Source organism: Myotis yumanensis, unplaced genomic scaffold (assembly GCF_028538775.1).
Source record: "Myotis yumanensis isolate MYYU_CA2020_CCGP unplaced genomic scaffold, mMyoYum1.0.hap1 SCAF_16, whole genome shotgun sequence".
Taxonomy (NCBI): domain Eukaryota; kingdom Metazoa; phylum Chordata; class Mammalia; order Chiroptera; family Vespertilionidae; genus Myotis; species Myotis yumanensis.
The window spans coordinates 3514447-3528799 of NW_027223767.1; the positions used below are offsets into that span (position 1 = coordinate 3514447).

Consider the following 14353-nt stretch of genomic DNA (forward strand, 5'->3'; position numbering starts at 1 on the left):
TAGAGGTCTGGTGCACAAAAATTTGTGCACTGGCGGGGGAGGGTGGGTAGGTGGGAGGTGTCCCTCAGCCTCACTTGTGCCCTCTCACAGTCTGGGACCCCTCGGGAGATAACCACCTTCTGGCTTAGGCCGGCTCCCTGGGTGGCAGATGGCAGGCCTGATCCCTCGGTGCCTGCCCCTCCTCCCCGGGTCGCGCACACGGCAGGGCCGATCCGGGAGTTGGGGCGCCGCCCTGGGTCGGGTCTCACACAGGACGCCTGGGCGGGCCGGCCAATCGCTGCTGCCCCACCCAGCCGCTCGGGGTCGGGTTGCACACGGATGCCCGCCGCCCCGGGTCGCAGATAGCAGGACCGGATGGCGGCAGGGCAGGCGGGATGGCGCTATCCCGCCCTGCCTGCAGTATGCAAATTAGCCGCCATCTTTGTTGGCGGTTAATTTGCATATTGTGCTGATTAGCCAATGGGAGGCATAGCAAAGGTACGGTCAATTACCATGTTTGTCTATTATTAGATAGGATTATTATACTAGAGGCCCGGTGCACGAAATTCGCACACGGGGAGGGGAGTCCCTCAGCCTGGCCTACACTCTCTCCAATCCGGGACCTCTTGGGGGATGTCCGACTGCCTCTCACAATCCGGGACCACTGGCTCCTAACCCTTCGCCTGCCTGCCTGCCTAATTGCCCCTAACTCCTCTCCCTACCTGCCTAATCGCCCCTAACCACCTCTGCCTGCCTGCCTGATCACCCCTAACTGCTCCCCTGCTGGTCTGATCGCCCCTAACCGCCTCTGCCTAGCCCTACACTCGGGACCCAGGATTCCCTCCTCCGGCCAGTTGCAGGCACCCGGGACCCAGGCTACCCTCCCTCTGGCTTGCCGCAGGCACCCAGGAAGTAGGCCGGCTTTGCCTGCGGCCAGCCGCAGGGGACCATGGCAGGCAGCTTCGCCTGGGTTGAAGCCGCTGGCGCCCAGGACCGCGGGGCAGGCGACTTGTCCCTCTCCCGGGCCGCAGGCACAGGCACTGGCACCTGGGACTGCGGGGTGGGTGGCTTGTCCCTCCTGGTCCACAGGCACAGGCGCTGGCACCCAGGACTGCAGGGCATGTGGCTTGTTCCTCTCCCGGGTTGGGGCGCAGGCGCATGGGACCACAGGGCGTGTGGCTTGTCCCTCTCCCGGGCCGCAGCCCTAGCCGCTGTTGCCTGGGACCGCGGGGCGGGTGGCTTGTCCCTCTCGCGGGCCGCAGGTACAGGCGCAGCCGCTAGCACCCAGGGCCGCAGGGTGGGTGGCTTGTCCCTCTTCCAGGCCACAGCCTGTCTGGTCCCCATTCCTCTCTCACGAACTCATTTGTGCCTGGCTGGTCCCCATTCCTCTCTCACAAGCTCATTTGTGTCTGGCTGGTCCCCATTCCCCTCTCCCCAGTGTTGAGTGTCTGAGCCCTTACGGAGTGAGGGCGTGATGACCATTTGCATATTAGCTCTTTATTATATAGGATTGCTTTCCATACGAACAACTACTTTAGCCCCTAACACAATACATCATTTCATGAATACAAAATAATCCTGGGGAAGTAGACACCTAAACTTTTTTAGAACTTGTTATCTAAAGACTTCCATAGTATTTTCTGCTACTATAAGTAAAAAATATCACTGAATGTTAACACACACATAATTTTCTTACTTTTGTGCTTTGGCTTATATGTAAACATGGCCTTTCCTATTTTGCTACAAAAAGTCAAATGAAGTGTTCTGGTCTAACCAAAGTATTATTTCCTAAGTGGAATCTTATTCACATGTCTCAATAAGAAGGAAGCTCTCATTTTAAATTAAAAAATTAAAAAAAAATTTTTTTCCTCTCATTTTAATTTTTATTGATTTCAGAGAGGAAGGGAGAGATAGAAATATCAATGGTAAAAGAGAATCCTTGACTGGCTGCCTCCTGCATGTCCCCCGCCTGGGGATTGAGCCTGCAACCCAGGCATGTGCCTTGACCAGGAATCCAACGGTGACTTCCTGGTCAACGGTGACTTCCTCAACCACTGAGCCATGCTTGTTGGGTTCATTTTAATTTTTATTATGATTTTTTTTCTATGTCTTATGATCACAACCAATCTCTAAGTTTTTTTGAAGTCAGAAATTATAACATGTGTATATTCCATACAGCATTAACTGCTGTCTTGAACTGGGTAGATATTTAATAAATATCCATTTGAAGAAACTGATGAATAACAAATGTTTAATGATTTTTTTTGTGAGCCTATCACAAGTGCACACTTAACTTTTCCCGATTATCATATGAGACAGTTAACAAATTTTTTGTTTTTGTTTGTTTGTTAATCCTCACCCGAGGATATTTTTCCTGTGATTTTTAGAGAGAGTATAAGGGAGAGGGAGAGACAAAGAGAGAGAAATCATCGATGTGAGAGACATATCGATTGGTTGACTCCTGCACGCGCCCCTGATGGGCAGGGGATTGAGCCTGCAACCGAGATACATACCCTTGACCAGAATTGAACCAGCACCCTTCAGTCCGAGGACCAACACTCTATCCACTGAGCCAAAATGGCTAGGGTACAATAAATAAAGCAGGAGATAGAACATAACTAAGTAAAAGAACAATACCCAAGATTGGAATTCACTTTCAAAAGGGAATCAAACTTGTAGAGATGAAGTAAAATGTAAATAAAACTAGATTTGGAATTATATACTGAAGTTAGCCATACTCTATACTTCATTCTAAATATTCAAAACCTAGTTACCTATTTATTCTACTACTGTCATAGAGCAAAACAAACAAATCAAAAGTTATTAATATTTATGGCTAAGGAATTATATTTCGTTTGTTTTTTTCTTAGAAATGACCATCTCAATCAATCATCACAATGAATCTAATACGAATATCCAACAGATAAGTAAACAAAATGGATATTATAAATCTTAAAAAGGAAGACACGTGTTACAACATGATTAATCTTGAGGACATTATGCTGAGTGAAATAAGCAAGTCATAAAAAGACAAATACTTATATTCCACTTATATGAAGTACCTACAGTAGTCAAAATCATAAAACAGAAAGTAGAACAGTGGTTACCAGGAGCTGGGAGAGAGGGAAAAGGAGAGTTATGGTTTAATGGGAACAGAATTTCAGTTTTACAAGATGAAAATATTCTGGGGATCTGTTTCACAACAATTTGAATATACTTAACACTACTGAACTGTACACTTAAAAATAGCTGATGATAAATTTTATGCTATGTGTTTTTTACCCCAATATTTTTAAATCCTCAATTGAGGACATGTGTGTGTGTTTTTTTAACTAAATTTTTAGAGAGAGGAGACAAGAGAGGAAAGAGAAACATCACCGTGAGAAACATCAATCAATTGCCTTCCGTACACACCTCCAACCAGGGATCGAACAATGCTCCCACCAACTGAGCTCCCTGGCCAGGGTTTATACCACAGTTTCTTTAAAAAAAATCAAGTACTGATTAAAGGAGAGAAGAAATGTATATACAGGTCTTTGTTTTGCAACTTTAAGCACTTACCATTGGTGGGATAACAGCAGCTCGATGCTGAAGCTGTGGCAGGTCCAGTGGATTTGGTTTCATTGGGGATGAGACTAGTATAGATCCAGTGGGGTTTAACAGTGAAGGCTTTGAGTCCATAGGAAACATTCTGCAATTGGCAATTATAAAAAGAGAAGTTAACATATTCTTTTTTCTTTTAAATAGATTTTATTTTTTTACAGAGAGGAAGGGAGAGAGATAGAGAGTTAGAAACATCGATGAGAGAGACACATCGATCAGCTGCCTCCTGCACATCTTCCACTGGGGATGTGCCCGCAACCCAAGTACATGCCCTTGACCGGAATCGAACCTGGGACCTTTCAGTCCACAGGCCGACGCTCTATCCACTGAGCCAAACCGGTTTCGGCAACATATTCTTATTTAAGACTTTAAATACAGAGTGGGGCAAAAGCAGGTTTACAGTTGTGAGCATGTGAAACAGAGTATATTCTTGTATTATTTTCCATACAAACAACTATAAGCCTACTTTGCCAGACCCTGTATATAATCACCATAATTCCTTCTAAGTCAATACATACACACACACACACACACACACACACACACACATCACATCACATTAACCTTACAAGATACTAGAGGCCCGGTGCATGAAATTTGTGCACGGGGGTGGGTGGGGGGGTGGTGTCCCTCAGCCCAGCCTGTACCCTCTCCCATCTGGGACCCCTTAGGGGATGTCCGACTGCCGGTTTAGGCCCGACCTCTCACAATCCGGGACTTGTGCTGACCACCAGGGGGCGGCACGGAATGAAGGCAGGCCCTGGCTGGCAGCCGGGAGGCCCCAATCGGCTCTGATTGCTGGCCAAGTCTAGGGACCCTATCGGTGCACGAATTTTGTGTACTGGGCCTCTAGTATTACATAAAGTAGTATCTATTTCTATAAAATATACATTTTTATACTTAAATATTTTATAAAAACCATAAAGATGATACATTCTTATATTAATTTAACTAGAGGCCCAGTGCACAAAATTCATACATGGGTAGAGTCCCTAGGCCTGGCTGGCAATCAGGGCTGATCTGTGGGGGCCGACGGGGCAATTGGGGGAGGGCCTCCACTGGCACCCGCCTTGGCTGGCCTGGGGCCTGTGGGCTGGGAGTAGCTCCTGCATTGAGCGTCTGCCTCCTTGTGGTCAGTGCTCGTCACAGCGACCAGTCATTCTGCCGTTCCATTGATTTGCATATTAGGCTTTTATTATATAGGATGAATAAAAGTATTTATAAGTTAATTTGTATTATACCTGATATTTTAAATTACAAATAAAGCATCTAAAATTTTAACTGATAAAAAAGTTAATTACCATTAACTTATATTTAAATTGTGCTTTCTAAAATGTTTTTAGAAAACTTAACATGTTTCGCCTATCACAGTGGTTCTAAACCTTGGCTGCACATTAGAATCACCTGGGAATATTTTTAAAATCCTGATTTCTGGGCCTCATCCTCCGGAAATTCTTTGTTACTAATGTTGTGGCCCCACCCCATAACAAAGAAACAGAATTTCTGGAGGATGAGGCCCAGAAATCAGGATTTTAAAAAAGATTCCCAGGTGATTCTAATGTGCAGCCAAGGTTGAGAACCACTGGCCTATCAGTATTTTCTTACATCTAATACTATGGGTACAGTATGCATTGCTGTGAGGCCATAGGGTCTTAGAGCAAGAATAGCTGGAGCAAATACCTCTTGCTTCCACCTTCATCTCACATCCTACTACTATCACCAGTAATGGCAGTCATCTGTGGTTTAGTTCACAACTTTGTCAGATGAAATCCCCTTTTTTGCTATCATACGGAACACATGCAACAACTAATGTAAAAAACATATAGTCTTTTTCATTAAAAAATAATGATCACACAATTGTTCTTGGTTTAAAAAAAGTTTAAAGCATACACACTACCTTTAATTTGCTGATGTTTATACAGGAGTACTCCCTATAGCCAACAGCATTCCTATGATTTAGTCAGTGACCAACAGAGTAAAGATAGAATAGTTAATGAATGAGTCTCACCTCTGTCTCTCTGGCTCTCCATCCACATCTTCATCAGCACTGCAGGTGGCACTGGAATCATTGTCTGATGGGGGTTCAGGCCTTTGGACATTTATCTGCTGAGCCACCACCAAATCGTCATCTCCAGGCTCTGTCTTCTCACTGGCTTTCTCCAGGTCCCTTTCTTTGGTATCACCTTCAACTTGAGATGGGTTGTTTTCAGGTACCCCCATTTCAACATCTACAGACTCTGCTTTGGTAGTCGTGGGAAGATCAAGAACAGAAGTCACGTCAGCACTGTGCTCCTGATGTTCGATATCCATTGGCTCTGCTACCTCAACAGTGACTTTGTTATTCGCCTGGGTCCCCACACTTTCATTTTCAGCTGGTTTTGTACTTGGAGCTGATGAGGGAGATGCACTGGGAGCAGTTTCAGTGGTACACTCATGCTCAGCTGCAGGTTCAGTGTTTCCTCGAGAAGTCAAATTTTCAGTGCTATCTTCGCTGGGCTTCACAGCTTCAACTGGTGAAGGAGAAGGAGCACTTTCTGTATCAGAACTATTTTCAGCACCTTAAAGATAATGATATAGCATAAAAATCTGATAATGAGCACATTTCACGTGGTGATAGAAGCCAGGCTTGAGAGCAGTTGTTTAGGACAGATTTCACTCCTTCAATGACCTCCCTGAAGTGTTACCACCATTGGAAAAGCTAGTTTTCTATAGAGCATGAAAAGGGAAAGACCAAATTGTCTTGACCTTCTGAAACTGAAAGTGTAAAAGCTTTTAATGTCTAAAAATAATTTATATAAAATCTGAAAAACAAAGAAAGAAGGAAAAACAAAACCAAACAAAAACCATTCCCATAAATGGTAACATTCTGGACTGTTTCTACCAGCTTATATCTGTGCTTTTCTTTTTACCAGCAGCTTGCGACAGAAATGTAACATGAGTAACATCTGTAATTTTAAGTTTAATGTGGTAGCCACATTAAAAAAGTGAACAGATTGCTAAAATTAACTTTAACAATATATTTTATTTAACCCAATTGTCCAAAATATCATTTAAACATGTAATCAATATAGAAAACTACTAAGATATTTTACCTCTTTTGGTATTAAGTCTTCAAAACCTGATTATATTTTACATTTTTAATACATCTCAATTTGCACTAGCCATATTTCAGGAGCTCAACAGCTACCACACTAGACAGCAAAGCTCTGTAATAATAGTACAGATTTCTAATGTAAAACACTGTAGCACTGCTCTTTCCCTACATCATTTGTATCGTCTTATAAGTATACTAGAGGCCCAGTACACGAAATTTGTGAACGGGAGCGGGGGGGTCCCCTCAGTCCAGCCTGTGCCCTCTTACAATCTGGGAACTGGCAATTGGACATCCCTCTCACAATCTGGGATGCTGCATGCACCAGTGACCATACTTTTCATACAGGTGAAAGGCATCTTGCTGTTGTATGGTCTGCTACATTTTTTTGCCCTGATTAGAAAAAGTAGTACATAACATGATCCTTCTGAGGCAGTAGTACCATTTTCTCCATCTTATGGGTGGAAAAACAGAAGCAGAGAGAAGTTAAATAATTGGCTTTGTCACATAGTTATAAGTGTCAGAATCAGGGCAAACCACAAAATGTGCAAGCCAGAGTCCATACATGTCATCGCTGCATCATCCTGTTTTTTTAGTGTTAGAGTAGCGATGCTGCGTTTAATTTTTAAATCTAAGGGACTATTCTCAATATATAGGGTAGGGTGCCTAGGCCTGGCCGGCGATCAGGGGCTATCTGTGGGGCGATGGGCAGGGCGATCGGGGGGCCCCCGCTGGCACTCACCTTGGCTGGCGGCCTGGCGCTGCCCATTGGCCAGCCCCACCCCCTGCAGCCAGTCACCTGCCTCTGCAGGGTGACTGGCAGGTGGGGCAATCGGGGGGCCCCTCCTGGCACCCACCATCTGCTCGCCGGCCCTGACCGGGAGCAGCTCCTGTGTTGATCGTCTGCCCACTGGTGGTCAGTATGCATCATAGCAACCGGTTGTTCCACTTTTCGGTTGATTTGCATATTAGAGTTTTATATATTACTAGAGGCCGGGTGCACAAAAATTTGTGCACTTGTGGAGTCCCTCAGCCCGGCCTATACCCTCTTGCAGTGTGGGATCCCTCGGAGGATGTCCACCCCAGTGGAGACCCTCACCCCATGGAGGTTTGGCCAGCCTGGGTGAGGGGCTGATGGCTGTTTTCAGGCTGGCCACACCCCCTTTAGGGTGGGGGGGTCCCCACTGGGGTGCCTGGCCAGTCTGGGTGAGGGGCTGAGGGCCGTTTTCAGGCTGGCCAAGCACCCTGCCGAAATAAGCTCCCAGCCTCTCCTTTTTTCTTTAATTCTGGGATTTATTTACCTTCTATAATTGAAACTTTGTAGCTTTTAGCTGAGGCCTGCGGAAAGCTTGGCTTCCTCCATCGCCAGGGGCAACCCACTCCTGCTCACTCCAGCTCCGTGGCCAAGGCTGGCTGAAAGCAGGTATCTGGGGTTTGTTTACCTTCTATAATTGAAACTTTGTTGTTTTCAGTGGAGCTCAGAGCCGGGCCGCGGCAGGCGGGGAACCTTGGCTTCCTCTATCACTGGAGCAAGCAAGCCTCCTGCATGCTCCAGCTCGGTGGCTGCGGGCTGCCATCTTGGTTGGGTTCATTTGCATATAGTCGCTCTGATTGGCTGGTGGGCGTGGCTTAAGGTGTAGTGAAAGTACGGTCAATTTGCATGTTTGTCCTTTATTAGTATAGGATACTAGAGGCCCGGTACACGAAATTTGTGCACGGCGGGGGAGGGAGGTTGTCCCTCACAATCCGGGACTGCTGGCTTTTTGTTCCTCCTAAAATTACCATGACTTGTTTAATTTTTATCATTTACATCCTGTATTATATTACACTAGAGGCCCAGTGCACAAAATTTGTGCACAGGGGGCAGGGAGGTGTCCTTCAGCCTGGCCTGCACCCTCTCCAATCCGGGACCCCTTGGGGGATGTCTGACTGCTGGTATAGTCCCGATCCCTCTCACAATCCGGGACTGCTGATTCCTAACCTGCCTCCCTGCCTAATCGCCCCTAACCACTTCTGCCTGCAAGCCTGATCGCCCCCTAACGGCTGCCCTGCCCGCATGATTGACGCCTAACTGCTCCCCTGCCGGCCTGATTGCCCCGAACTGCCCTCCCCTGCCGGCTTGATTGCCCACAACTGCCCTCCCCTGCCACGACCCGCCTCCTTCGCCGGGACCCGCCTCCTCCATTTGAAACGGCGGAGACGCCCGGACCAGCCTCCTCCATGCTGCATGGAGCCACGGGACCCCCAGGCCTCACCATGCAGGGAGGCTGCCGGGCCCCACCTCCGCTGTGTGCGTGGCCATCTTGTGGAAGCCTTATTTGTGGTGGCCATCTTGTGACAACAACACGCGCGAACCACCTAGGCTTTTATTAGTATAGATAGGATTTTTAAAAGATATATATTTTATTTATTTTTTTTACAGAGAAGGGAGAGAGATAGAGAGCCAGAAACATCGATGAGAGAGAAACATCGATCAGCTGCCTCCTGCACACCTCCTACTGGGGATGTGCCCGCAACCAAGGTACATGCCCTTGACCGGAATCGAACCTGGGACCTTTCAAGTCTGCAGGCCAACACTCTATCCATTGAGCCAAACCGGTTAGGGCATAGATGGGATTTTTAATGTCTTGACATCTTTACCTAAATATGTCAAAGAAATCACAAATTTAATGTTTTACACTGGACTTGCACTCACTTCTAAATCAGGTTCTTTTCTAGTGTTTACTATTCCATTAAACAAACCAGAAAACTTTTAAATGCTAATGACACTTATTCTCATATTCTGTATGAACAAATCTCACAGATTTTCTCTCTAAAAATATTCTTGAATTCATTCATTTCTGTTCAACTGCACTACTGCCATTCTATTCCAAATATGACTTTTCTTCTCACCTTCCACCTCACACCATTCTCTACAATAATGCTTTATAAAAGCCAAATCTTACCAAAATTCACCCACACTCTCTTCCTCTCCTTTCCTCACTCTTCTTTCCTACCACTTAAAACATTTCCATGAAACTTCATTACTCTTAGGATAAAGTTCCAAAATTCTGAGGATGGTCTTGCTACAAGGTCCAGGGTGGTGGACCCACCCACCCACCTTTCTAGTTCCATCTCGCATGTTATATTCGCTCTGTATTCTGTTATCACTGGGCCTCCTTTCAGTTTCAGGGAATGCCCATGTGTCTTCCACCTCAGACTTATACATGCCATTTATTCTTGTGTGTGTGTTTTTTTAAATATATTTTTATTTATTTCATGGAGGAGGAAGAGATAGAAACATCAATGATGAGAAAGAATCATCGATTGGCTGTCTCCCACATACCCACACTGGGGATGGAGCCTGCAACCCAGGCATGTGGCCTGAACGGGAATTGAACCATGACTTCCTGATTCATAGGTTGAAGTTCAACCATTGAGCAACACCAGCTGGGCCCATGCCATTTATTCTTACTGAAAAGGCTCTTTCACCTAATTTTCCTTTAAATATTACATCAAATATCGCATGCTTTAAAAAAAAGCCTTCTATTATCTATAGGAAATTAATAATAATTGAGGAATATGCAAATTGTCCTGGACTCTGTCACAGTAATGACCGAACAGCAGGCTGCATGGAGTGACCAGGCTGGCAGGGGGATTAGTGAGGGATGACCAAACGACTGAACAGCAGGCTGCATGGGCAACCAGGCCAGCAGGGGGGCAGTTAGGGGCAATCAGGGCAGCAGGCAGAGATGGTTAGGGGTGATCAGGCTGGCGGGGAGGGGGGGGGGGCCAGTTGGGGCAATCAGGCAGGTGAGCCATTAGGAGCCAGCGGTCCCAGATTGTGAGAGGGATCCTGGATTGGAGGGGGTGCAGGCTGGGCAGAAGGGACCCACCCCGCTCCATGCACAAATTTCGTGCACCAGGTCTCTAGTTTCCTTATAATTCCTTAAATTTTACTACTCTGGCTCATTACAGTTACATGTATAATTTACTACACATGTACTCATTATAGTTACAATTTTATATTTATTCACAATGATTTGATTCCTGGCTGCTGCTTCCACTAGGCTATAAACACCATACGAGCAGAGTCATGTATTTTGCTTATCGTTTAAATCCTAGACACAAGTACTGTGCCTGCTACACAATACACTCAAACATTCGCTGAAGTATAAAATGAATAAATGGTTGTAAATATGTCTTAAATTTACTTTACCTTCCCTTGGATCCAATTTGCCACTATTATAAAAAGTATATAGAGATGTTCACTACAGCATTAAGTTTTTAGATTATTTTCTTAAAATTGACTACAATACAACATAAAAATTTGTATCACCCTAAAATTAAAATATATATGTCCAATGAGAATCCCAATGGTTTAAGATACATTTCTTAAACTAGGTAAACAATTTATAGTTCGGCCTGCAGCTCACCCCCAAGCATTTATCCTGACCATGACCTTCTGCTTTATAGGTCGACACTCAACCACTGGCTAAAAAATGATTTATTTAATAAACTAGCTCTCTCAGAACTATTTGTCTGGAAGAAAAACATGGACCCTATCTTACACTATACAGAAAAATAATTACAAATGGAATAGATTTTTTAAAAAACGTTTAGAAGATAATCCTATATAATAAAAGCCTAATATGTTAAGTTTCTGACTGTTTGTTTGACCAGTCGCTATGATGAACACTGACCAACAGGGGGCAGACGCTCCAACTGGTAGGTTAGCTTGCTGCTGGGGTCCAGCCGATCAGGACTGGGAGAGAGGGGCTGGACATGCCCTGGAGCCCTTTTGTGGTCCCTCCCTGGCCCCGATTGTGCACCAGTGGGGTCCCTTGGCCCGGCCTTCACCCTCTCACAATCCAGGACCCCTTGGGGGATGTCAGAGAGCCAGTTTTGGCCCGATCCCCGCAGGCCAAGCTGAGGGACCCCACCAGTGCACGAATCCGTGCACCAGGCCTCTAGTTTAGGATAAATGAGGATAATTTAGCTGTTTGAAGTACTGGTGACAGAAATAATCAAAGTACATTTCAATGCAGCTGACATCCTATCTAATAATAGACAAACATGGTAATTGACAGTACCTTCGCTACGCCAACGAAAATGGCGGCTAATTTGCATACTGCAGGCAGGGCGGGACAGCGCCATCCTGCCTGCCCCACTGCCATCTGGGCCTGCTATTTGCGACCCAGGGCGGTGGGGCGGGACAGCGCCATCCCGCTTGCCCTGCTGCCATCCGGGCCTGCTATCTGCAACCCGGGGCGGCGGGCGTCCGTGTGCGACCCGACCCAGGGCGGCCAGGCGGGGCAGCAGCAATCCACCGGCCCGCCCAGGTGTCCCGTGTGTGACCCGACCCGGGGCGGCGCCCCAACCCCCGGATCGGCCCTGCCGTGCGCGCGACCCGGGGAGGCGGGGCAGGCACCGAGGGATCGGGCCTGCCATCTGCCACCCGAGGAGCGGGCCTAAGCCAGCAGGTGGTTATCTCCCGAGGGGTCCCAGACTGTGAGACGGCACAAGTGGGGCTGAGGGACACCCTCCCCCACCCCCCCTCCCCTGCCAGTGCACAAATTTTTGTGCACCGGGCCTCTAGTCCTAAATAAGAGAGGAATATGCTAATTAGCCATCACGCCTTGAGGCATAACAACCAAGTGCATCACAACCAGATCACAGATACAGCATGAGGGTGGGCCAGTGAGGTACAAGCAGGCTGCGGAGAGCTACAGGAGGGGGCAGGGCAGCAAGCAATGGGGGTGGGAAGGGGAGTGGGGGAGCTATAGGAGGACAGGGACAACAGGCGGAGAGCTACAGGAGGGCAGCAGCAACCTACTGGCTACAAGCGGGAGGCATAGAGCTACAGGAGAGGGCAGGGCAACAAGCTATGGGGGGGCAGGGGAGCTACAGGAGGGCGGGGCAGTGGGCGGAGAGCTACAGGAGGGCAGCAGCGACCTACTGGCGCATGGATTCATGCACAGGGCTACTAGTTCTAGTATAAAACAGACATTAAACAATACATAGAAGATATATCAGGCAGTAATAAGTGCAGTGAATAAATAACAAAACTTAGGAACCAGTGGATAAAGAGATATTATAGAGGTAGGGTTACATATCAATAGAGGCCTGAAGAAATGGGAGAATGAGCCAACAGGCACATTTTTGAGAAGAGCATCCCAGGTAGAGGGGTTAGCACATGTAAAATCCCTGAAGTGAGGGTTGCTCTGCTCAGGAACAGAAGAAAGAACAGTGGTTAGAACAGAGTGAGCAAGCACCTCACACCTGTTAGAATGGCTGTTATTAAAAAAAAAAAAAAAAGACAAGAAATATTAAGTGTCTGAAGCATGACTGGCATTTTCAAGATGTTCTGTTTGTAGCACTTGGACCATCTCAGGTGCTACATAAATATTTGTTAGTTGAATGAACACATTATGTTCAAGTTTAATGTCTCTATGCCTTGAAAACACAAATGTCCTATTTCCTTAATGAAGCAATTCCTAAACAGTCAAATCACTAAGCTACAAACTACGTATTTGGGCTAGCAGGAGGTACAACTAAATTTAACATTTTGAAATACCTTCACTATCTTCTGGATTTTCTTCTTCATTAGAGGCTTCAATATCTTCATCTTCCTGAGCAGAAACGGTGGAAGCTACACTTTCACATTGAGACACATCTCGTTCTTCACGAGGTTTTCGTGAAGTCTAGAGTAACAAAATATTAATTATGATTTAAATAACTAAATGGAAAGAAACAAGCCTTTTCCTATCTGAAATCACGGAGTTCACAAATACATACACACATACTAAACAAGAAGGCTGTATATGTGACAGCTGCTCTGGTTAGAGTACAGTTATCTCCAGATAACCATTAACTAGTCTTTTGTGTAGGTAAATCGCTTTCAACAAATTGATCAAAAGTAATATAAAAACAAATTTTTTTAAATTACTCACCACTATACATGTATAAAATAGCCCCAAATCACAAAACTCCTGCTCTTCTTTCTTTCCAAATAATGTATTTTCTAATAAAAATAACATATTTTTTTCTTATAACAATAAGGTGGAATGTGGAATCTTCACATGCAATAATGTACTATATCCCCAAGCATTTTCTTCACTATATAATATTCATTAATTCTTTTTCTTTAATTCTCACCCAAGGATATGTTTTCATTAATTTTAGAGGAGGGGTGAGAGAGAAACATCGATGTGAGAGAAACATCAAAAAGTTGTCTCCTGAGCACACCCAGATATGGGACTGAACCTGCAACCTAGGTATGTGCCTTGAGTGGGAATCGAACCCACAACCTTTTGGTGTATGGGACAATGCTCCAACCAACTGAGCCACTTGGTCAGGGCCAACAGAATTTATTAAATGTCAATGTAACAATTCAAGTACACAAAAATATAAATCCTATATATCTTCCACTGTGTTTTAACAGATAACATTCTGTCATGTTTTCCTGGGATCTCTTTTAAAAAGATAAAACACTCTAGACCAGCGGTCGCCAACCCTTTGGACCTCACAGACCACCAGTGGTCTGTGGCCCACCAGTTGGCGACCGCTGCTCTAGACTAACAATTGAAGCCTGCTGTTCCTATTCTTACAGCTGTAATTAAAATGATCAGAACAAGAAGTTTTAAAGACATCTGTGATGATAATTTTATGTTAACTTGGCTGGATTGCAATACCCAGATA

The 14353-nt window shown here is 45.6% G+C and overlaps 1 protein-coding gene across 12 annotated transcripts in view; it reads right to left on the reverse strand.

Annotated features, from left to right (window-relative positions):
- Positions 1-14353, reverse strand: part of NCOR1 (nuclear receptor corepressor 1) — a 248269-nt gene that overhangs the window by 68278 nt on the left and 165638 nt on the right. For 10 of the 12 annotated variants that reach the window (XM_070393236.1, XM_070393247.1, XM_070393240.1 and 7 more), the window contains 3 exons: positions 13230-13356; positions 5591-6140; positions 3541-3670 (listed from right to left, as the gene is read on the reverse strand). In XM_070393236.1, coding sequence (XP_070249337.1) covers positions 3541-3670; positions 5591-6140; positions 13230-13356 — 807 coding nt within the window. The remainder of the gene's footprint in view (positions 1-3540; positions 3671-5590; positions 6141-13229; positions 13357-14353) is intronic. The other 2 variants (XM_070393244.1, XM_070393243.1) reach the window with 1 other exon arrangement.